A 23,960-nucleotide genomic window follows, 5' to 3' on the forward strand; every position below is an offset into this window, starting at 1 on the left:
GTTAAGGGGGAAAAATGAACGAGTTCTCGTTCCAGCACGATCTAACTGAAGCTGTTTCTTTCGCGTGTTTTTTTTTTTCTCCGTCCTCGTACTTGGAACGGAGAAGCAACAGCCGAACACGATTCGCTAAGTTGCTAGCGCGGAACATCCAACTCGTGCGTGGAAACTCTGCTTCGTTCAAACGTACCATCCACGCTCGTTTTTTTATTTATTAAACATCGAAACACACTGCCCATTTGAAATATGAGTTTTCTACATTTTTTTTTATCCCTTATAGGATTTGAATTGTGGCATTCGTATAATTAAATTTTCCTCCGTTCAGACAGCAGCATTTCAAATGAATTTGTTGCGAATGTTTGCAAGAATGTTTTTTGAAGACGTGACTTTTTGTCAGTAATTATTTAACTCGCCTCACCGACTCGACTTGACCTCTCTTTGTCATCCTTTCTGACAGCCTGCAATTTTAATTGTCGTTTCCTCGCGCAAAGGAACAAGGTCGAAAACACGTCTGGCTACATTGTCCTCTATCATTTATTGTTATCGTAAGCTGGCACGAGGACGTTTTTTATTTCACCTTTTTTTTCATACCTGTTTGTCTCTTTCGTCGCCGATAATAACTTCAAACGTCGATTTGCTGTTCTCATGTACATTCCTATATGAATTATAATGCCTTTGATTGAATTCGTTGTTTTTTTTTTTCATTTTTGTCCTCTACAGGGAAGAAGTCCAGGAACACACGGTAAGCTGGAACGCAAAATTTGAGTTTCCGTGTAAAATGAGCGCCAACGCGTCTACCGGTGTCCTGGATCCTTGCATTCTCAGGATATCCGTCAGAAAAGTGAGTTCTCATCGGTGTATAAAATACATAAATGAAAAATATGAGAAACTTTAGCTTGATGTTTGTAGATAAAAAATGATGGAATAACCAGCAGCATTTGCAAATAAACACGTTGATACGTTGAATCATAGGAATTGAAGGGAGGCAGGTCCTTCCAGAAGTTGGGTTTCACGGATCTTAACTTGGCCGAGTTCGCTGGTGCCGGGCTGTGCAGAACTAGGTGTTTGCTCGAGGGCTATGACGCGCGACATCGCCAAGATAATTCGATGCTCGGGGTTGCCATTAAGATGAACATGCTCTCGGGTGACATTCTGTTTAAAGTGTAAGTTGCCAACAATCGTTGGAGATTCGCATTTGTTGCGTGTCCAAAGTGTGAAAAAATCTAGAAAATGAGAGAGCGATGAAAAGGAATTTTGATCGATGCGTTATTGGGTTATGAAAATGAAAAATTTAGGCCAACACCGTCGGCGAAACCGAACCAATTGACAGTGCCCGGTGGGCCCGGCCTACCTGGTGTTACGACGGATGAAGTAATAGGCCCCGAGAGAGGAGTCAATCGTGACGATTACGTATCTAGCGGTTCTCTCGCCGGAAGTATAGCTAGCGCGAGTAGCGGTTTCGGCAGTCTTCCCAAGAAAAGGCCAGCCTTGTTCTCTTCCGGTAACATTATTAGTCGTTTATGCTCTTAAAAATTATCAATACAAACTTCGTGTTGAAGCTAATCGTATACAACTTGTATCATTTGCGTCTTCGATCGGTATACTTGCTTACTTAATCAATCATCTTGAACGCGATATCGATGCCTATTTTGTTATATTTCTTTTGCGTTTTTCCAAGTAATAATGATATCATTGAAAACCATTGCAGAACTTTTGAGCGGCACGGAGTCCTGCGATCCAATGACACTGAGCGAAATAATGCCATCGGCGATTCCGGTCGAGTGCCTCACCGAGGCCCACACAGAATCGGGACACTCGAGAAATAGTAGTAACACGAGTCAACTGAGCAAAGGCTCCGGCTACGGTTCCTTAAATTCGCACAGCCAGCACAGCAGACAAAGCAGTAGCGGAGACAGCGGTCACATAAGGTAATGAGCTCCGATCCGCCTCCCTTTCTTTCCCTCTGCACCACCCCCTTAAAAATACGTATTTCCATCCACGCTCCCAAAAAATGCAGCCAACGCCAGCGAATATCTTTCTCAGGAGCAAATAAACCCCGACTTTGTGACGACCAATAACATTCGTGCCAAATTTTCCGCCAGAATGTTTTTCCAAATTATGAAAAACTAAGAAAATAAATAATGGAGGATGCTTCGGATATCTGATCTTCGTTATCAGTTTGACGCAATCGAGTTTTCATTGAATTTTGTTTTTTCAGCATTTTACTCGCCGACTAACCTGCATAAATATTATTTTATCTTGAAACTGGCTAACAATAATCTTTCAAATTCTCATAACACTTCAATCTGTAGTTTTATTACATGCAATTTAAAGATATCCGGAGAAGCGCTTATTGAAATCTTGAGAATATCGTATTTATAATAATAACGACTTTATAAATGAATAAAAAACAAATCTTTGGAAAGACAGTAAAAAAAAAAAAAAACAGTATCGAGTAAATATTTGTGCGCCGTGTTTTCGCGAAAAAACACTTCTCTCTCGCTCTCAAAATCCTTTCGCTATCGCTTAAAAAAATACAATGCCTGCGAACAACGTTGAGTTGCGATACCAAAAAAAAAAAAAAAATGTCAAGTATTTCAAACGATCGCTGATTTTTTTCCACTAACGACACTAATGATCCATCACGATCATTTCTCATTATTAATTATAATACGAATAAAATATGCCCTAATTATAAAGGACAAACGCAAAGAGGAAAGAAAATTGGTGATAATATCGGGAAGACTGCTGATATTTTTCAGGAGAAAAAGACTAACGCTTTTCAACGATCGACGATGACCACTTTCATTTCAACGCGCGTTCTCCACAAAGCAATCCCATGACTTATCCCGGTTCATTTCTAACTCATTTCCTCCGATCTTTTTCTTTTTATTAATTTCTTATATCGTTCTTATTTATTATTTTTACTGTTATTACTGTCATCGTCATTATTATGTTTTACCGGCGATAATTAGTGTGATGAAATCGGGTCGCAAATCGAAAGATGCGGTCCCGATTGAATTTCAATAATAATAATCGGTCAAGTAATGGAGAGAGAAAAACAACGAAGGAAAATTGGTGGTAGAGATTTATTTTATGATTTTTGCATGCCTGAGAAAAAAGAAAAAAAAATGTTGTGTTGTGATCTTTGTAGGTCACCCTCCTGGCCGGTATGGGCTCCACGTCTCCCGACCCTCTCCCAAAATCAATGTTACGCAGGGAAGGCTTGCGAGGCCACCGGTCTCGAGTCTTCGACCTCGATAATGACCTCAACCCCACCACCCGCGTCATCGGGATTCATAACCATCCAAATAGACCCTCGTAATCGGTTCTGGCCTGTATCTTCGTCACCGTTGTCTTCGAGACGAGGTGGAGCGGGAACAGAAGAGCCGACAAATTCGAGGACGAAAATTTCAAATGCATGCTCACGAGGAATCCGCGGTTCGAATCTTTCCTCGTTGACGCGCGATCACGATAATCGTCGAGGACGAAGTATCGACGAGGAGGAGATTTCGTCCAATGGGATGCGAAAAATTTCAAAAAATAATAATAACGTCGTTTGCGAGAAGCAATTGTCGCACGATGCAAATTTTCGAATTCCCGGACCGAAAGATGTGCCAAGACACTCTCGACGAAATTTTCATAACAACGGCTTGGACGACAAGTCTCTTGATACGTTTTCAACGTCCCTCAAAAATGGTAAAAATATTGTAAATGCCATGAAACCGAGAATCGGACAACCCGGATGGCGAAACATGTCGAAAACATGCGACTGCATTGAAAAAGGAAAAACGAGCCCGGTATTACGTTTGGCACAACAGGCCAGAGCCGTTTCCTCTCCCGATCCCCTACACAGGCCCGATAATCCCCGAGCCTCTCTTCTCTCCGCGACGCCGCCTCACACCCTCAGGTAGGTCTTCGTTTAACCAAATTGACAAATTCACTTTTTCTTCTTTCTTTCGATTCATCCATCGTTTTTTTTCTTCTATTCTTTATTACTTTTTCATTTCCCCTTTTCTCTTTTTTTTTCGTGCTTGTTATATTCGCCACTCTCTCTCATTGTTTGTTGTGTCTATTTTAATTTATCCAACCTCGTTTACTTCCCATTTTTGTTTGTCCCAATTTATTCATTAATGCTCTCTTCTTATGGTATTTTTCCGGTTCAATTCTATTTCATGCGCGCTCCCTCGCCTTCTCCATTATTTCCATGTTTCAGTTTCGTTTTCATAAGAAAAGCCCTTTATAAAGTTATATTCAATTTTTTTTATTCTTCTTTGGCGCTGATCCAATCCTCCTTTTTAATTAGATTTTCGGCTTTCGTTCTTTACAATTGTTTCTTCCATCGATGCGCCATCACCTCTCTTTCACTCTATTTGTTACTCGACACGCGCATTCTTGGATCACGCTACTTTCGTTTTCTTTCCAAGTCTCAGTGTCACTTTCTGGTATGGACTAATGAGGTTTCTAATATCTTTCAATTTTCCGTACCTTCTATATATTTTTCGTTTTTCTATAATCCCACACCCGATTGTTGCTCCAAAAGAAACTTGACACGAGAAATCTTCAAGACGCATCGGTCTGAATACAATAGTAGTAATCCACCTTTCAAGCTTCGTCGAAATGACCGAACGAGCATATTTGCATATTTTTTTATCGGCTAAACCTTTCGAGGGTGAGGATATATGATTAATGTCAGAGCGCGAGAGCAAAAAAGAGGATATTTCATACGTTAGACTGGGAGTTCGTATTCGTCGAACGTTCTACGAGTACGTAACGAGCAAATATTTTCACAAGCTTGTAACTCCAGATAGACAGCTACTGCGTTTATCAACGGTTAATTCAAACGTCAAACTTGAGACAAGTTATGACATTCGTTCATTTACTTTTTTCCTATCTTCCCCCCTCTCTCTTCCTTTTTCCCGTAAATTTGTCACATAAACATCAATTTTATATGGAGCATACGGAAAATTGGACTTTGAATTTGAGATGAAAAATCCTGAAGAGAATAATGTTCAGAGTTATCTCTGTGACTCATCAGCAATAAATATATCAATTGATTAGTCGTTAACAAATTTAAATCTCGTTAAAGCTGCTATGAAAGGAGAAAAAGCACTGAGAACTTTTCTTATCGTCGTGCCAAAGTCCGCTTACGCTGTAAATTTGAAATACGACTTTGCGGACACCCTGTATCACGTATTTCGGTCTTGTGTGTGAGTGAGAGAGAGAGAGAGAGAGAGCGAGAGAGGAAGGGAGAGCGCTAACCAGCAAACTATGTAACGCTTTAACTGTGTACGCAATACGTCACGGCTGCGATCATCATCGAGCGAAATAGATACGCGCGCTTCGTCTTCGTGAAAAACGATCCCTTCCCTTTTTACGCATATTTGTAAATCCGCTCACTGCGTACGAAAATTCTCCTTCCAATATAAATTTTTTCTCTGTAATTACTCAATTTAAATCTGACGTGCCAACTTTACGCGTATTCCCTACGATCCACTACCGACCCTATTATCTAACCTTGATGCTTTTTTTTTTTCAATGCCCTTGCTCCGCAGCTAAGAAGCAGCTCAATGACGTAGCTTATCAGTGATCATATCTTATCGATAACGATTAATTTCGATGTTACCGCTCCGAGCTTATCAACGATCCCGACGTATTAGAGAAACATTTGTATTTTTAGCACCTGTTATTCGTGGGACCAAACAAAATTGTGTAGTTTGATCCTCATGCTCGACAGCGGCACCGCGTTTCACTTCAAAATTTTCCTCAACATTTTTGCTTACTCTAAATTTTCGAATTTTTATTCTTCTGTCTAAATTGTGGAAATATTTCAGTAATCGACTTACTCATTCATTGATTATCAGTAAATTAATACGAATATTATACGTGTTTTTGGATGAAAATATTTTCATGTTCTCGAGCAAACAAATCAACATGAAGTCAAAATCATTGGAAAAGTAAAAATTGCCATTCGCAAAGCGTGGCGCAATTATGGAGGAGCTTTTTAGTTAGAAAACGGCTTTTTTAAATCCACTTACAGGGGTATCGTCGGCGGTCATAGGAAGTTGCTGGATGGTGCGGGGGGGAAATTGGCGACGGTTGCCACCAGTCCGGACTCCGAGGAGTCCTCGTTAAACGTGCCGGAAGTCGTTGCAGTGCCCGCTGCAATCGCGCAACAGCATCGAAACAGCATTACCCCACCGTCGTCAGTTCATACTTCCGTTTTCTCGTACGTCAACGCTCGTCTCGTCCTTTGAGACTCTCTTCCGGCATTAAAAAAAAAAAACTGAATATCCAAAAATTTCGCATTATTTTTTCAATTTTTTCAATCTTTTGTGACATTGGTATACCGAAGAGAAGCTCAAATAATATTTTTTCATATTCATCCGCTTGTATCATATTTCTCTGTCGACCTGCGAATGCTTTGAGGTTGTTGTTGGTTTCAAAACCTTAACGAAAAATGATCGGATCGTGTACGAAACAAAACTATATTGAGATGTTTGCTACATGTGGCTTGCATTTTTTTTCATTCCTCCATCCTCCACTTGCTTAAAAAGCTTGCTTTTCTTGGATGCACATGTTCTCGCTTTTTTGCCTGTAAGCACAACTCGACTCGGCTTTTGACTCACAAACTCAATTTTTGTCTATTTTTTATATATTATTATTTTTAGGACTTTCAATTTTTTCTGTCCCCCGACACTTTCGATCTAACTGAAATGACACAATTATCCATCCGACGCGAATTACAAAAAGATAGTTTATCCAATATTATATAAATAGCGTATATTTCATTACTCTCAGCAACAATTTCGATCATTTTCTTGAAATTATCGTACCATAAATAATTATGTAGATTTTTAGGACAATGAAAGATGTACGTTGTGCAATGTTTTTTCCTTTATTTGTCCACAAAACTTGTTATTAATGAACTGCATCATTGAAAATTTGTACAATGATCCGATAGAATCGAATGAGCTATATTTATCTCATGGAAAAATTCTCTAAAAGGAATCCGTCGGGTGGCTCGGGACTGAGCGAGACCGGCTCATTGGACAGAGCAAAAGCTGCTCTTGAGCGTCGGAAAAAAGCTGAGGATGGGAGCGGAAATCCAATAATGTGCAGAGTGGAAGTAACCAGACCCAACCCGGACTCGTTGATCGACGAATTGTTAAAGGCAACGAATCTCGAACCGTCTGATCTCGAAAGCGCCGAAAGTAAGTTTTTTTTCTTAAATATATATATATATATATTAACACCGATGTTCCTTGACTTGCCAAAACGACTACGATTTCATGAAAAATAATTGGCCAAATTCTCTAAAGCAATAATAGTAACGCATATAAATATATTTATAACTGTGTGTTGTTTTCAGCGTCCGGGCTGCAACTATTTATCGGTAAAGACGGATCGACGGCGCTTGGTAGTCACGAGGTAAAGAGTCAAATGCCGGCGGGTGTGTTCAAACAAGTAGTGATGGAGGAGAACAACAGGTAACAGGATGTTACGACTTCGCGTCGTCAGTACACAAGACAAGCTACGGCCACGTTTTCGTTGGCCCTCGTTCCGGAGCTCGTTTACGAAGCATACGAGCCACGGTAGTGAATCTGAAGAATAAGAAAAATATTATAAACGAAAAATCATCACCATTTACAACAAGCAACACCAATAATCGTCGATTCTTCGTAAATGATGCATTGCGAAGGATAACACGGAAAATAATCCGGAGAGAATTCCAAGAGTTATCTGTGGAAGGCACACGTTAAAACGAAGGGCGAATCGTTGACGATTCGAGGATCGATGTAACTTGTATGATCGATCGAAAAAAACAGATCAAAGAGTTCGAAACTGAAAAATCAAGTATTTCAGGGAACCCAAACCCTTGGGATTAAAAACTCAATTCAATTGCGGAGCTTCGAGGAAAACTCAAAGAAACGTGCTTAGAACAATAATATGAGAGAAAAGTACCGAAAATAAAAGAAAGAGAAACTCAAAAAATGAATAGTATAAGAAAAGAATAAAGTAATATTTTCTTCCGTTGTAAACTGAGGCACAATCGTTCCGTCGTCATGACGGCACTTGTCCGTCACGTCGCTCGAGCGTTAGTTAATAAATTATAATAGACCGAGAGATTCACTGAGCCGCGAACGTTCGCAAGTTCAATTAGTTAACGAGAATGAGCGAAAGATAAAAGAAGAGAGCGAGAGCGTGAGAGAGAAATTATCGTGTGAAAGAGAGAGAGAGAGAGAGAGAGAGAGAGAGAGAGAAAGAGATTCGTGCTTCGTAATAAAAAAAAATAAATAAATAAAAAAAAACAACGTCGATGAAAAACAACAGCAAAAAATCGTTTCGTCCTCGATTTCGCGAGATTACCCCAAACTCGTGAATGTTAACTAATATTAAAATTAGCCGCGTTTGCACCACTACTATGAAATCAAATGGAACCTCATGTCCATCACACATGATTTTTTCATTTTCAATCTATCGTACTATTTTATTTAGTTATTTTTTGGTCCCCTCGTCGCCACATGAGAATTGAATTCCAAGTATTAATCCGTTGCCGTTTGAAGTTAATCATTTCTGTCAGAAATTAAAAGTGACGTCTTCGTCCCTGATTCTGGTGCAACCGGCCCCGTACGAGTTAGCAATTTGTATATATAAACGTAGTGATTGTTATGTAGCTAAGTGGCCGATGTTACGTACATACCGTTCTCTCCGTATTTCAAAACACATTAATAATGATACGAAAATTCAAAAAAATATGAAAAATCAAGAAACAACAACTAATTCTAATTGCTAGATGCGCAATTGCAAATATATTCCCATTCACGCACATCCTCCGTGCATTGGTGATGATAACGGAGATGATTCATTTCCGAAAATTTACGCCTGTTGTTAATTTTCAAAAAGAGACGACCGTTTTCAATCTTATTTTGCAATGCCTTCTTCAAAGTTATTTATTTTACAACATTGTTCTCACTTTGAACTGGATATCACGGTACGAAAACTGCTGTAAATAAAATAAACAATTAACAAAAGAAAAGTGAGCGATATTAGATTCCGGGAAAGTTGTCAAAACGATTGGCCCAATTTTTTGTAAAATTAACGGCGCGCAATATAAACATGATAACAGTTTTTTCTTTTGAATGAACAACAGGCGTCGATAACCAAGTAATAGAGAATACGAGAAATGAAATTTCTATGAGGTCCTCGAATTGCGCTTATCGTAAGTACGAAACCTTTTTTTACAATGCTCTCATTTTGTCTGTTTTTGAAGAATTTTTTTTTTTTTTAAATTAGTACGAGAATAAATAACCGAAATACGTTGCTGCGTGCCACATGTAATAATTTTCGGTTGCCATATGAATATTGTTTAAAGTACCAGGAATTCATTGATAATCGCAATTTAAAATGGGAATATTGAGATTACGGAATTGATAACGAAACGGAATTTGAAAAAAATAATCAATATCTTTTTTAAATTTCCAAAACTTTGAAAACTTCATCTTCCCGCTTGAACCTCTTTTATCTCGTTCCTGTAACGGTCTCTAAGACCTTACTTTTTTTCAATTTTTTTACCCTTCTATTTAATCGACTCACCGTGAAAAGTATTGACGACGTTCGAACGATATTTTGTGCGACATGTTTTCGACTTTAATTTCCTCCTCCTTCGAGAAGAAGAACCTGCAATTTTCTTTTCCCCTTTTTTTGCTCCCAAGTATAGCGAGAATATATATATGATAATTGTATTTATTGTCGAGCCGCCATCTCTGCCTAATGGACCGAACTATGGAAACGACTCCTCCTTAGCATTATTCGAGACGCTAGACGCGACACAACAGAAATACAAATATTTCCTGTTCACTTTACTTTACAATTATTTATTTCATATTTAGAAAGAAAACATGCGTGGTGTCGATCGTGCACGTATCTAAGTCGCAACGGAGATCATATCGGGTTATTCTTCGGGAAATCGAGGCTCAAAAGTGAGCTCACCACGGTTTCCAAGTTTCTCGACGCTTCCCTCACCCTCCTTTCCGTTAATCATCGGAAATAAAATAATGCATAAATGATTATTTAAAGTGATGCGAAAACACACAGTCTTTTGTTAATTGAGCTTGCGAAACAGATATTAATGTTGTGATATTTACAATATTGTAATAATATTACTGTATTATCTTGTATTATATTACTATTATTATATCTATTTTTCTTTGGTTCACTCTGCTGGATGAACTTTTCTTCGAGAAAACCACAAACTTTTCCGATTTATATTATTTACCGTTGTCTATACTTCGTCTAATCCGAACGAGAAAAAACGGAAGAAGAATAAGAAGATGCTAATAAAAAAATATGAGAAAAAGCAAAAAAATCGATGAAATATGTGAAAGATCAATGCTAACTTCCATGTGCTGATAATAACATCTTAAAAATCACAAGTTTTGTGTGTTCATTTAGTTTAGAAGTATAAGAGTAAATTTATTGCAGAATCTCGACCAAGCTCCTTTTTTTTCCAGCGAAAAAACCCCAATCAATTTTTTTTTCGTTGCACTTTCCTGAGGAAAATCATAATTTCCATAACTCAATGATCGTTTCATATCGTTTCGTACCGTTCTCCTCCGTTCGATCGAGTCGAACGGATGATGATCTCAGTAATTGAAATTTCATGCCAAGCTGTCTATCATTCCGACCGCCCAATAATACGTCGTTTATTTCATATCTATTTTTCAGTCGATGAAAAATATTCGTTCGCATCAGCTTTAAATGAAGGACACACACAAACCAAATATTTGTATAGCACACAGGGAGGGAGAGACGCGAATACATTATATTTTAACATCCTTGTTCGCGCGTGATCGCGACACCGAATTTTTCGAGAACGCGCGGTCATTGTGAGAGTGTCTTTTGCTAATATGCCCTACGGGTTGGTACGAAGGTTTTCGGAGCGACTGGAAAAAAATCGTTGACCTCCACCGGATGGCCATGATGAGATAAACAACGACGACGAGGCCTCCCTTCTAATACGGCCTCAAAAAAGAAAACTAAAAAACAACAATGAATTTGAACCAGCCGACGAAGCGCGCGTATGTATAAACTCGCCGCTTCTTTATCAAGTGTCACAGATCAAGAGATGCTTTTCTTATAGAAAAAAAAAAAAAAAAAAAAAAAACCGGGAAGCGGAAGACAAACGCTTTCTCTCTATATTCGCTATTAGACAAGCGTCTCCGCATTAACGCCAAAGAGTTGCTGGCGGCCGAGAGGGAGAGAATAAGATATGACATAATGTCCGGTTTACAATTGTATAAGATGTGATCGATGTGACATACATCGATAAATGAGGCTTGGTCGAGTAGCGCGTAATACGAGACGCGCTCGTCGATCGCGTTTCCTTCGCGCAGTCACCTCTCGAGTCATTCGAGAGCATCTTCCTCGCCCCCCCTCGTCATTGCATCAATTTACTTTATAACACCGCGATGATTTTTTTTCATCACTCCGTGATCGATGCTCGTCCTCGTATAAAGCAGTTTTCTAACAAACATGCGCCGCGCGGCAACGCGAGAACGAGGCAAAAATGCTCGTCGATCTTTGACCCCGAACACTAAATCTTCAAGGATAAACCGTTGAGTATATATTAAGAAACATAGCTCGATGCCGCGGTGGGGGTGGGATTACATCGAGAGGAACAGAGTTCGAGGACCACGGCAAATCTCTTGGTTACGTTTTAACGTTAAATAATAAGATAAATTGATTTTTTCGTCCGCAACCGTTTTCGTAATCTCGTCCGAAATATCGTGGCACAATTTTTTGGGGGTTAAGGACCATGAGTCGAGCTATTTTGCCGTCAAGGACCGTCGTGTTTGCTATGCGCAATGGCCGGAGATGAATTTGCGACGATTCACTGCACGGCGATTCGCGCGCGCCCATTATATTGTCGAAATCATTGACACCAATTCGGCATTTCTCTGCCCGCAAAAAATATATATGTCCGCTATTCAAAAACGAAATTTCAAAATAATGAAGATGGTTATGAAATAGCGATTCGATTTGTGCGTTATTTTAAGCTCGCGTTTGAGGGAGCGCTCTCCGGATGATCATCTCAACCGCGCGTGCATCATCATCATCAAAATAATTGAGCGTGATTTTTCAGACACCCCGTATGCGACTCGCGATATACGGAGGAAAAAAAAAAGACTAGGTATATAGAGAATGGACCACATACACAGAGGTGTAAGTTTTTCTCCAGGGTGCCGCTGCTGGATCTCGCAGTTGAACCGGAGTCATTTCGTTCCGTGCTCTCGCGAAACGAGTGAAAACACCTATTGCATAAGATTGCGAACCGAGAGACACACAGTTATTAGCGAGAAGATAAGCTCTCCTTTTCCCGGTGCAGCGCGGTGAAATGCAACATTCACTCAGGGAATGTGTATCAGGAGAGCCGAAAAATTTCGGTACGAAACTGGTGGAGAACTCGTGCGCCGCGCGTTTAATTGCTTTTGTTTATTTTCATTCTTCGGGTGCCCCCTTCGCGAGAACTAGTCCGTGTATATATGCGCGCCGCGCTACCCGAGTGAAATTGGTCACGGTGTTTGCAAACGACTTCGGATGGAGCTAAATCGCCTTCACGGATTATTATACATTTATAATTTTCATGTATGTGTATTGATACACGGGAACGTTAAATGAGGCGCGAAGAGTGACCCTGCGATCGAAAATTGCGCAATTCGATATCTCTCACTATATACATACACACGTAGATATGTTAATTCATATTGTAATATGTCATAAATTATACGAGTGGTACATTAATCGAACATTCTCGAGTTCACCTTCGGTGTCTCCCCTGCTTTCGTAATATTTTTTGGACCACGAACGATGCCCCCTGCTAACTTTCGGGGTTATTCTATACAAGCATCTTTTTTTAGACGCTTCCAACTTTTTTCATTGAAAACGAATTCTTCTTCGAACTACGTCATAAGATGATTTTAATGAGAATTTCGAAGGAGCTAACGAGCCTCAAACCTATCTTTCCTTATATACTTTTATAGCCAACCAATTATACCGCGCGTCCAACACGCCGAACGCATCTATCGAACGATCTTTTTGTTTTTTAAAGCCAAATTAAAATACGCATTCCGTGTGTCTCAAGGGGCAAATCGCGATGCGAGATCTTTATAAAGTTATTGCCGATTTCGTAAATTCGAGCGTTATTTTTTCTTCACAACGAATTTTTGAATCGAAAACTCATTTGGGCGTCCGCAAAAAAACGCAATAGATCGGTGGCGGTAGAAAAAGTAGCTGAAATCGTAACTCAAACGATCCGGTGGTACTGAGATACGAGGATAAATAGCCGAATAAACGAGCGATTCTCACGTAGGCATGATTTTTCCTCACAGCAGCGAGTTTACGATTATTTCGACGATGGATTGAATTGAGAAAGGAGAGTGGGAGGCGAGAGGGCCCAACGCGGTAGGAAAAGAGCTCCCGTCCAGAAGAGATCCTGGAACACGCTAGCTCCTGTCGACAGTCATCTCGCGGAACCTCGAACCAGACGGTTCGATTCGTACGCGATTTAAGCTCACTTTTTTTCCTACTTCCAAACGATTCGGCGGAACAACAACGAAAAAATCCCCCACAAGGAAACGATTTAATGAAAAATACTCAACTCGCGAAGAATCGATTCGTAAAATGATGGGTTTTCGTTAAATTTTTCATAAATTCCGGTCGATCCATACGTGCTTTTTTCCCCTCACATTTCCATTGATGTTCGACGATCGCCCAATTATGGCGGGAAAATGTGTTTGGACTTTATCGCTTGTTTTTCTCGCGGTTTCGTTGCGCGTTACGTCGGCCGGCGAAAATTCAACCCTCGCCGTTGTGCAACGGATCTTGCCGGCTTATGCGATGGCTGTCGGCGCCAAAACGACCTTGAATCCGAGCGTTTGCGAGCGTGAACTTGCCGCTTTTCGGGATGCGGTTGATGAACGCAAATTATGGGCACTCAAGAGTCAGTATAATCTTCTTAATTATTTCATTGAATGAACGCAATATATGCGGTTACCTTATTGCCCGAGTGAGCCAATCTAATCGCGCCGGGGTATTTGACATTAGGAAAAATATCAGAGCCGCGTACATCGATGCGAATCAAATACACTTTTCACGCTGCTCACATGGAACATTTTCTAATTCGTACGAGAATTTTAACGAATTTTGTTCTTGTTTTTTTCACCGTTTACCTGAAAATTTGAAAATTTTATGAAATATCCAAGCGATAATTCGAAATTCCATTTTTCATAGAACTTGACGCATTTGCGAATCTACCGTGTGATCGAACTTTTGCGATGTTTCACGTGTCAAAACTAATCCACAATGAAAATATAAAATCTTCCCAATCGTCGCGTAACATTACGATTTTCATTGTACTTTTGAAAGATTTACGATTTATGGAATTTGTTTTACGACTCCGAAACGAGGGGGTGGAAGATAATCGGTACATGTCTATCTTTCGCGCGCATACTTTCGTCGCGTGTACACCGTACGCGCGTACCGAAAACCGGGGATAATTGAATGCGGGGAACCGAGAGTTGTGTAATAAATGAGGGGCTGCTGTTACACAAGAAACCCGTTTATGCGTATTCACCTGACTCGCTTCTCGTTGCTCTCTTCTCCTAATCGAAAAAAAAAATACTTTTAACAACCGTTTTTTAAATGTTTCCTATCGAGTGTTCGATTTTCTCATATATTCATGAATTCCTCAACAAAAGTTGCACGGCAACTATTCCTACTCTTTGATATACTTCATTACTCAACTTTTTCCTTATAAATCCTCTTTTTCATGTTTTTACAGTACTCAGCTCAATTTTATTGAATAATTCTTTGTATGTGTTGAAATCATGAATTATATTTTACAACCGAATCCAAAGTTTCGTATCTCCGTCCGGAATTATTACAAAATAACGTTAAGGGAACGCGTGTCCTATTATGAAATGAAGTTGGCCAAACTAGTCAATGACCTTGGAACGTATCGTAATGCGTGGACCAGATGAAATAACCGATCGAAAAATCTCTCAGTTTTTTATTTTTGTTGCTCTTTCACCGGCACACGGAGATTAAGAATCAAATGCAAAATAAAATTTATTGTTTCTGCATAAATGTTCAATAACTTTAAAAACAAAGGAAACGATTCGTCGAGCATATTTGACAGAAAGAATTTAATGAGAAATGTGGAAGATTGCAACAATAGAGGCTTGCATCATGCCGGTAGAGTCGGTACATAAAAAAAAGGTCTGAATTATTATCGCAGTCTCGGAACGTGCCACAAAGATCGGGCGGCGAGTGAACTTGCGAAATTTTGCTTCCCCCTTGAACAACGAGCGATCGTTAATGCGTTGTCATTTGAGAAGGAAAAAGAAAGGATTAAAAGTGCCATATTTCAGCTAAGCGAAAATTTCGTAGTCGAAAGACTGCGAAAGAAGGTGAAAACGGTTAAATAAATAAGATATTTGTCAACGTCAACGTCTTTGTATTTGTTCGCGTAGGCTATTTTGAAACGGAGAAACTGAATTTATGTGAAACAAACGGCGCACACGTTCCCTTGCGTTCGTAAAATTTTTTATTTCCTCAGTGCTGGATTCGAGCGGAGAACCAAAGTCCGGCTTCTTGTTCGGCAATAATTATTGGCTCGGCAGTCAAAACCAATGTAACGACGTTGCCAATGAGAAGCCCTTTCTGCTTCGTCAGGACTTTTTGAAAAATGCATCGAATTATCGAAAACCCGATGAGGAATTTCCACCTTTTGGTCTTCATTACTTCGTAGCTCATTTTCGCCACAACAGCACATTGCAATATCACGTCAGACTGCCGAACGAGGTAACCCGCACCCTCCCTCAGTTCTTGGTAACATTTTTTAAATTTCATTCATTCGAATCTCTTCGCGCCTTGGACACAATGTTCGAACCGAAAGTACTTATCGAAATGTAATGTTTATCGTCGCACCTCATTACCTCATTATTGATCAAAAGAATCGACCGACTCAGCCGCTCGTTTAATCTCGTAGGATCTCATAACTTTGGGACTTTGCTTACCGGCCTCCTGTACGACCGAACAATTGAGCTCGATTTTAGAAACAATGTTTGAAAAGCGTACTCTCGTCGTGGGTGATCTTTACGCGGCAAACTTTCAACTGGAAAGCGTCAGAGATTTGCGAGACGACCACACGTGGCTAATCAACGCGCGAATTATTATCGTCGCTTCGATTCTCGTGTTGACTTTGATTCTCATGATCGTCGGTACTGCATACGACGTTCTTGTTCATCAAAAATACCTCAAGGCGAAAAAATTCGTTCGAGAGGCTTATGGAAACAACAACAACAACACTTGCGTCGTGAACGGTAATTATTGTCAAACAGATTCGTTTGATTATTCGTATATGAGAGCAGAGCACAAATGTACTGATTGAAGAATTAAAATAGCCGGTGACAACGCCACGGAGAACGTCGAATTTATCGTGCCGGTTTCAACGATAAAACGTCCAAGCATATTCGGTGACATACTACAATGTTTTTCGGTCTACACGAACACGAAAATTCTCTTCAGCACGAAATTGGGGTCGGATGCTATAGCGCCCATTCACGGGTTGAGGTTCCTCGGCATGATTTGGATCGTCATCATTCACACGATCTTTTATATGGCGGATTATGCCGGTCCGTATTTCATTCATTCATTTCTACGTACGTGGGGGCGCTTCGAACTCGACTCGTTGCATTGCATTCGTTTTTTTTTTGTTTTCTTTTTTCAGATAACAAACCTTGGTCATGGAGATCAGCGGAAGGATTCGCTGTTCAAATAATCAGCAATGCAACCCTCTCGGTTGACACGTATTTCTTCCTCGGTGGATTCCTCGTGGCATATCTTTATTACAAGCCTCGATTGACGAATAAAAACAAAAAGAAAAGGGACGAAATCAACTACGGAGCAAAAGCTAAACAGTTCTTTTCCGCCGTTTTCTCCAGATTTGTTCGGCGAGTGCTTATTGTTAATAAATTCCGTTCTAAAAATGCGGTTTCATACTCCGAACGAATCTTAGTTCATTTAAATGAATTCATCGGATAACCGCTCGCATTGCTTGTACAAAAGAATTTTTTAATAGGCAAATATTTAATAAAGATATTTTTTCTCCCTTTCGATGCAATTAGATTGACACCTGCGTACATGATGATGGTCGGAATAATGGAAATAAATGCCAGTTGGTATGGAAAAACATCGCAATTTTACATGACCGAAAGACCCCAGGATGTTTGCGTTAAATACTGGTGGAGAAATTTGCTGTACATAAATAATTTGTTCGGACGAAAGGAAATGGTATAAAAACGATCATTACTTTCTTAATAATCAAATTCATCAAAAGTGATGAACAATTTGAGAAAATTACGCTCAAGTTTGCAACGTTCGAGTCCAACGAAATGATGTGAAAAACCCTCCAATAATTCCAGCAATTCTCCAATTTCGTAAACTTGAGCGTCGTTTGAGAAATGCGAGACCCGAGGCATGAATGCATTTAGTAAAATATATTATTATTTCCAATATCTCATGGAATCATACGTATGGCGGATTCGACAAAAAGCGATTCCAAAAAGAACAACCCAAATTGCATATCCAGTTCAAAATCAATTTAATTGGCTGATTCTGATTTGCAGTGTTTGTCCTGGAGCTGGTATCTCTCTAATGACATGCAGTTTTTCATGATTGGAACATTCCTCGTTATACTGTCGTCCATGTGAGTCAATTGGTTTCAAGAATATTTATATTTTGGGCGTTTGTAGAAAAAAAATCGATTTTTTTTCTCAACATAGTCGAAACATAATAGTTTCGAATAAGATATTAACTCATTCACAAATTCACTGATTTCCAGGTACTTTTACACGGCAGTGTCGATTCTTCTGTTCATACTAGTCGGCTCGACTGCTCTCACAGGCTTCAGTTCCTACGCACATTCATACGTTCCTACGTGAGTTTATTCGAATTATACGTACGACCGAGTGATCGATAATACGGAGGAATTTCCGTTATTTTTTTCTGTTTTTTTTTTAGAATGGATCAGCAATACCACATGCTTGATTTGTTATACGACCCACCCTGGACGAGAATCGGTCCATACATCGTTGGAATCATCACCGCTTATGTTCTCGTCAGATTGAAAAATAAATTAGTCCTTGGAAGAGTAAGCAACGAAGGATAATCGATTTTTTGTTTCCAATATTCCGTTTACGGTCGTTATTCGTTGTATTTTTTTTCCTTAGAAATCCGTGATGGTTCTCTGGCTGCTGGGAAGTTCGTGCAATCTCTTGGTTCTCTTCGGCCTCTGGGAGAGACAAATATCCCCGATTTCTTCCGCGTTGTACGTAGCGCTGAGTCGTGCGGTCTGGGGCGTTGGTCTCAGTTGGCTATTGATCGCATGCTGCACGAACCGCGGTGGTAAGACCGCTCGTTTAATGTTTTTTTTTTTTTTTTTTTTCCTCAAAGAAACACAAAAATAATACGTCAATTAATTTAAAAATATGACTTGCGGTATGAGTTACATCCGTATTGGCACTATATGATAAAATCACTATTTAACCGTTTGAAGAAAATAAATGCTTGAATAAAATGTTGCCCGTTTAAGAAAGAAAAATTTTTTTTTAAACTTTTAACCTTGCGACAACAATAGAAAATATAAAAAATATGATTGAGCAAAGGATTTCAGAGAATGATATTCTATGTTTCAGGTATAATAAATAAAATTTTGTCATTCAGAGGATGGATCCCGTTGAGCAGACTGACCTTCAGCGCATATCTCTTGAATCCATTCATAATAAATTCGATATATTTGCACGGCGAGACGTCCATCCACGTAGATATGTTACTAAACGGTATGATAGCATTGGGCAATTTAATGGCAACGTATGTATGCAGTTACGTTTACTCTCTGATGATGGAGACTCCGTATGTTCTGCTCATGAGATTATTCTCGAAGCCTCGTACGAATCATCGATGACAACGACGACAGGCTGATTATAATTGAAAAACAAAATGTAAATATACGAGTAATTGTGAAAGTGTGAAAGAAATGCACGAATATAAATCGTTTTTATTAACGGGATCTTTGTACACGGTGTAGACTAAATTCAGTCGACGAAAAAACAAAAAAAAACGAAGATACTAAATGGAAAAAGGACGTAAAACGAACTCTCGCTGTCGGAAGGACCGAAAACACTGACCCTCCCATATATCATCGGACGAGAGTAAGATTTAGTTGCTTCGCGAGTGTGCGGGGTTTCTTTTCATTTACAGAACGACAGTTAGGCCAATTGTTCGTGAATGGAGATTGATCAATGGTATCGACCGATGTGGGCGATTCTCGGGTTATGAGTGAACCGGGGAATGTATCCTGGGCGGCGCGGCACTCGTCAATGATCTATTGGCTCGTAACTGTTGCTCCCTCTTTCCTTCCTCCACTTGCTTCTCCAGCTGCTCTTTCAAGACTAGAAGTTCTCTCGTACGTTGATAAACAGGATCCTGTATAATTTATTCAGCACATTTTATGAATACTGTTTTTCCAGCATTGCGATAAGATACAAAAAGAAAATCACTATAATTCGATAACTCCTGAAGTACCTGTTGCCGCATACTAGGATTCCATCGGCAGTACAAACTTTTCCATGGTTTAATGTGCCTCATGCTCGCAATCGGTATAAGCACAAGGTGATAATGAGGTCCGGCTCTGTACAATGGATTCTGATAAAGAGACAACTGACTGTTCGTATAGGACCACAAAGAAACCGTTCGTTGCTTCACTTGTTCCTGAACTCTCTCCCGTTCGCTGCGAATAACATACATTTTTTTCATTCCCGATATTCAACGAGGAAACTTATTGTTTTTATTTTTTTTTTTTTTCACTCGTCACTGACCTGCTGAAAAGGAACGTGCCAAATCGACAGGAATAAAGGTGATCGAGTATTGTGATGAGAAAATGTTCGTTGAATTGAAAATCGTTGGGAAATTGCTGGCTTATCTGCCATACGCAATCGATAAATTGTAGAAAAACTGGCGATCGATCGGCGTCGCTATGATGTTCGTCGCCGTGACCGATTCTCTGGAAAACAAAAATGAAAATAACATCGTTGCCAAAGAGGAGACAGACAGAAAGAGAAATTCAGCACGCGCTTAAAATTGTGTTAATTTTTTACTAGAATCATTACCTGTTGAAATTTGTGACCAAAGCTCAACCATTCTTTTTCTATAAGCACTTCGAAACCTTTGATCGTTCTGTAGTAAGGGTCGAGCATCAACATCGCAAGAGCTGTGAGCTGTATATCAACGAAAGAAATTAAATATTATAAATGAAATTAATAAGATAAAAAAAAACACTTTGGAAAATGGATATGAATTGAGACATTTTTATTGCTTGACCTGTGCCGTTCGATCCCAACCATCAGAACAGTGAACGAGGACCGAAGTTTTGTGATTTTCGACTTTATCGACTATTCTAACAGCCCCGGCAAGAATACATTTGATATGCTTCAACCAAACCGTCGACTCGATCCCCGATAACCATCGAGCTTCGTCGATCGTCGGAAAACATAATTCTAAAAATATTAAAAATTCGATCATTATTCACAATAGGAGAGAAAATTTGACTAATCATTCATCTAGTTGATGTTTCCTTAAACAAAGGATGTTCGTAAATTTAATGAAATCAAAAAAAGGTTTACCTTTTAGTTTTCTGAGACACTCTCGCATAACGTGAATGTTATGAATATCAAGGAAAACCAGTTCGGCATTTTGATACGCATCTTCGCTCTCGTATCCTCCGCCTTTGGCTTTATTTGCAACAGCATTAGTCATTGGCCTTGCATCCATTATAAAAAGTTTGTGACTCTGAGCATTGGCGTCCATAATGAGTTGAACGTATCTCTCATCCTCTCGACTTCTTTTTCCACTTACACCAACCAACGGTTGGGCACATCGCGTGATTGTCGCTTGACTCTCCGGGTGTATCCAAGATAGAACAGGGAGTCGTCCGCGACTTCGAAACGCGGCCGACGCGTGTAGGTCATCGTCGTTCGCCGCCGCTGGAACCGCCCAAATTGCTGGATAACTATCGCACACGTTGTACGCATCGTTTATCTTCGAAATCTTCCACATGTCGTTGTTTACACCCTGAAAGTTTTATTATTCCTCATTATCGATCATAGTCATCCAAAATATTTATTAAAATATCATTGTAAAAGAATTAACTCAAGTACCATCCGTTTGAGTTCGGCGATTGGTTCATAAACGTTCCAACCGTTCTCAGCAAAGTTTTCCGAGTATTCAAAGGCGAAAAGAGGGAGTTTGTGAGATAGTGGAAAAGAATACTGTTGTAATTTCTCAAAAACATCGCGTCTCGAGTGTTTTTCCTGTTTGTGGGCGAAGCGCAGATTTCTCATGTCCTTGCAAAAAACTTCGATGCCGTATGAATTTTCACCACGGCTCGAAGCGCCGCCGACTTTTTCAATACGACTAACGACACCCAAAGGAACTTCGACGATATGAGGAGTTTCCCGATCGATGCTACGAAAGTGTAGCTTATAATTTGTAACGCTCAAAACTCCTCGGGCTGGACCCGAATAAGGGCAGAGATATGTCACTTCACGAGCTACTCCTTGTTTTCTTTCTCCATTCAATAATGGCGGTCCGGTATCTCCTCCTGATAAATTCTACTCAAACAATACAACATATTTCATTCAAATTACCAGTATTTTTCCGTCAATTCGAAAAAACAAACGTGCTCATAAGTCGTTATTCCCTATTTTATCGTGTGTCATTCCAAGACAGAGGCGAAAAAAGAAAGTAATTTTGATCCGGAAGGAGCAAATTAGGTAATTTGTTTAGAGGAGAGTCGGACCAAAATATGATTCAAAATAAATTAAAAAACGAATGTTATTGGGACAGAATGAGGTACAAATGAAAAAGTGCAGTGATGTAAAATCCATTATAAATATTTATTCTCATATTGAGTTTATAGAATTACTTCAAAATGGATAATCTTAGAATGAAAAATATCTTGGCGAATCTACGGAGCTACGTTATATGAGCAATTACTCTTCAAAAATTGCAGGTGTTTCCTACAGCACTGGATATCTCAAAACTAAGAGTTGTACATAAATGTTGATGTACGAGAAGGTAACCAAATTTCTAACGTGCTTAAAATGTCATTTTTATTGTTTTCTTATTACCGGACTCACTTTCCCATCGATTTCTTTTTTCGCTTCGAGAGCGGATACAATATTATTATCGGTGGAAGTGGAGCTGGTGGAAAAACTCTTAGAACGAGATGCTTTTTCCCAACTCTCCTGGACAAGCAGCATTTTTTTGCCAAGCAAGAGATGAGAAGAGAAAAAAGTATTAAAATTACAGTAACAGAGACAGAGGATTATTCCTTAAATAATAAATATTTTCTTACCGATTCTTGTCCCATTTTGGAATTGAGCGAACTACTTTTGCTATCCGAATTGAGTGAATCGGAGCTTGCATTTTTTGAATTGTGCTCAGCGCCGAGAAGCTCGGCGCTTCCTCTTTTTTCCATGCTAGCAGCGATAATCGCTTAAAGAATTTCTACTCCCGCCAGTGTGGCATTGTCCGTTTTGTGTATATCATCAAATTTTCCACCAATATTTTTTTCAGGAGCTGTAATGATAGTAAGTTTTTGCTTACAGCTTTGTGTGATCAAGTAAGATTGCTAATTTGCGAAAGCAAACATCAGAGCCACGATTGGAGAAGTCACGAAAGGTCATTCCTCTTATAAAAGAAACCCTAGAACGATATGTGACAAAAATTGGTTACTTTGCTATTTTTTCGCCAATGCTACTCAATATTATACTCTGAGTGGCACTTTTCTGCTGCATGGTTGTTTGCTAGTGAAGATTGATTTTTTTTTTATCTGATGAATGTTTTTGGAAATTTTTTACATTGGTCTCACAACAATCAAAGGATTTACTTATTCAAACGGTTAAATTGACAATTAGAAAGAGTTTGAATATAATATGAAAACGCATCAATCAGTGGCGCATTCAAAAATGAAGATAACCTCAATTTATTCGAGAACAAACGTTAATTACAAAACAAGAAATTACACGCGACTGACGCAATATTTAATGGTGAAAAAATAGCAATTATCAATGTTTACGCATCGCAAATTCGAGGAGTCTGTGAGTTTGAATAATATTGTAGCATTAACGCTGAAACATCAACGAGCGTAGAGTGTCAAAATTAAGCCTTATTTAACCCTGCCACGCCCAGCAAAATAATACGAACTTTTATCAAATTTCCACTTTGAACATATTTCTTATCTTTATTTACATACCTCAAGAATTTATCCGACGATTTTTCAAGATCGCGACCGTCAATAAAGTTTGTTTAATTTTCAGCCTTTCCTACTGTCACTCTGAGCATATATTTATCTGACAGAGGCAGCCATTTTGCAATTAAAGCTCGCTAGAGAACGCCACCGTACTGCTTAATTATTATTTGGTTGGGCGGCGGAGGGCACGGGAGGGTAGGGTGTGGAGATTGTCCGAAAAAACATGAGGAACTCTCAAGCTAGCATCAAAGTCTGGTTCCAAATGTTAAGCACAGATGTCACCACAATTGTTTTCGTCGAGATTCGAATTCAACAACAGAGATTCTCATTTTGTTGACAATCGTGTATCGAAAGTCACAAGTCACAAACACGAGATCAAGTCCTGATACTCGATTGTCAACAAAATTGAGAACCTCTGTCATCGAATCTTTTTTATTTGACGAAAAGGTCATGGCGAGACATCTGTGCTTAGCATTTGAAACTAAACCCTGACGTTAGGCTAGGTTCTTCAGTCCTAGTGTTTCTTCCACAGGCAATCTCCACTCTATACCATTATTCCGTCACCACGTGGTGGAGATCACCTCCAATG

At 39.4% G+C, this 23,960-nt stretch overlaps 3 protein-coding genes and 2 long non-coding RNA genes across 11 annotated transcripts in view; 2 read left to right on the forward strand and 3 right to left on the reverse strand.

Moving 5' to 3' along the window:
* LOC122410626 (protein FAM102A) overlaps positions 1 to 10,433 on the forward strand; it is a 29,903-nt gene extending 19,470 nt beyond the window's left edge. The window contains exons 3-10 of one of the 3 annotated variants that reach the window (XM_043418908.1): positions 718 to 838; positions 970 to 1,160; positions 1,293 to 1,498; positions 1,706 to 1,925; positions 3,152 to 3,907; positions 6,038 to 6,226; positions 7,006 to 7,211; positions 7,370 to 10,433. In XM_043418908.1, coding sequence (XP_043274843.1) covers positions 718 to 838; positions 970 to 1,160; positions 1,293 to 1,498; positions 1,706 to 1,925; positions 3,152 to 3,907; positions 6,038 to 6,226; positions 7,006 to 7,211; positions 7,370 to 7,491 — 2,011 coding nt within the window. In that variant the 3' untranslated portion in view covers positions 7,492 to 10,433. The remainder of the gene's footprint in view (positions 1 to 717; positions 839 to 969; positions 1,161 to 1,292; positions 1,499 to 1,705; positions 1,926 to 3,151; positions 3,908 to 6,037; positions 6,227 to 7,005; positions 7,212 to 7,369) is intronic. The other 2 variants (XM_043418906.1, XM_043418907.1) reach the window with 2 other exon arrangements.
* LOC122410627 (uncharacterized) lies at positions 1,079 to 1,749 on the reverse strand. The gene is made up of 3 exons (XR_006260986.1): positions 1,610 to 1,749; positions 1,349 to 1,522; positions 1,079 to 1,220 (listed from the first exon to the last, which is right to left on the reverse strand). It is a non-coding gene; the product is annotated as an uncharacterized lncRNA (long non-coding RNA).
* A 1,937-nt stretch (positions 10,434 to 12,370) lies between the features above and the next one.
* On the forward strand, positions 12,371 to 19,129 carry LOC122410858 (nose resistant to fluoxetine protein 6-like). Of its 2 annotated transcripts, none has more exons than XM_043419307.1 (11): positions 12,371 to 12,443; positions 15,617 to 15,861; positions 16,049 to 16,382; positions 16,464 to 16,694; positions 16,790 to 17,012; positions 17,187 to 17,352; positions 17,688 to 17,767; positions 17,903 to 17,998; positions 18,082 to 18,211; positions 18,291 to 18,465; positions 18,756 to 19,129. In XM_043419307.1, the coding sequence occupies exons 1-11, from the start codon at positions 12,395 to 12,397 to the stop codon at positions 19,022 to 19,024; spliced, it is 1,998 nt and encodes a 665-aa protein (XP_043275242.1). In that variant the 5' UTR covers positions 12,371 to 12,394; the 3' UTR covers positions 19,025 to 19,129. The 2 variants fall into 2 exon arrangements, with proteins under 2 accessions (XP_043275242.1, XP_043275240.1); XM_043419305.1 differs by lacking the exon at positions 12,371 to 12,443 and adding an exon at positions 13,480 to 13,999.
* On the reverse strand, positions 17,646 to 18,240 carry LOC122410861 (uncharacterized). Its single transcript, XR_006261026.1, has 2 exons — positions 18,126 to 18,240; positions 17,646 to 17,974 (listed from the first exon to the last, which is right to left on the reverse strand). It is a non-coding gene; the product is annotated as an uncharacterized lncRNA (long non-coding RNA).
* On the reverse strand, positions 19,098 to 23,526 carry mtm (myotubularin). Of its 4 annotated transcripts, none has more exons than XM_043419310.1 (10): positions 23,375 to 23,526; positions 22,475 to 22,698; positions 22,257 to 22,364; positions 21,276 to 21,728; positions 20,742 to 21,189; positions 20,440 to 20,615; positions 20,229 to 20,336; positions 19,938 to 20,122; positions 19,645 to 19,849; positions 19,098 to 19,545 (listed from the first exon to the last, which is right to left on the reverse strand). In XM_043419310.1, exons 2-10 carry the CDS (start codon positions 22,595 to 22,597, stop codon positions 19,393 to 19,395), a joined length of 1,959 nt encoding a protein of 652 aa, XP_043275245.1. In that variant the 5' UTR covers positions 22,598 to 22,698; positions 23,375 to 23,526; the 3' UTR covers positions 19,098 to 19,392. The 4 variants fall into 4 exon arrangements, with proteins under 4 accessions (XP_043275245.1, XP_043275243.1, XP_043275244.1 ...); XM_043419308.1 differs by having other exon boundaries at positions 22,248 to 22,364; XM_043419309.1 differs by lacking the exon at positions 23,375 to 23,526 and adding an exon at positions 22,855 to 22,875 and having other exon boundaries at positions 22,248 to 22,364.
* Positions 23,527 to 23,960: the final 434 nt, after the last annotated feature.

This window comes from Venturia canescens, chromosome 5, assembly GCF_019457755.1.
Source record: "Venturia canescens isolate UGA chromosome 5, ASM1945775v1, whole genome shotgun sequence".
In the NCBI taxonomy this organism is placed as follows: Eukaryota; Metazoa; Arthropoda; class Insecta; order Hymenoptera; family Ichneumonidae; genus Venturia; species Venturia canescens.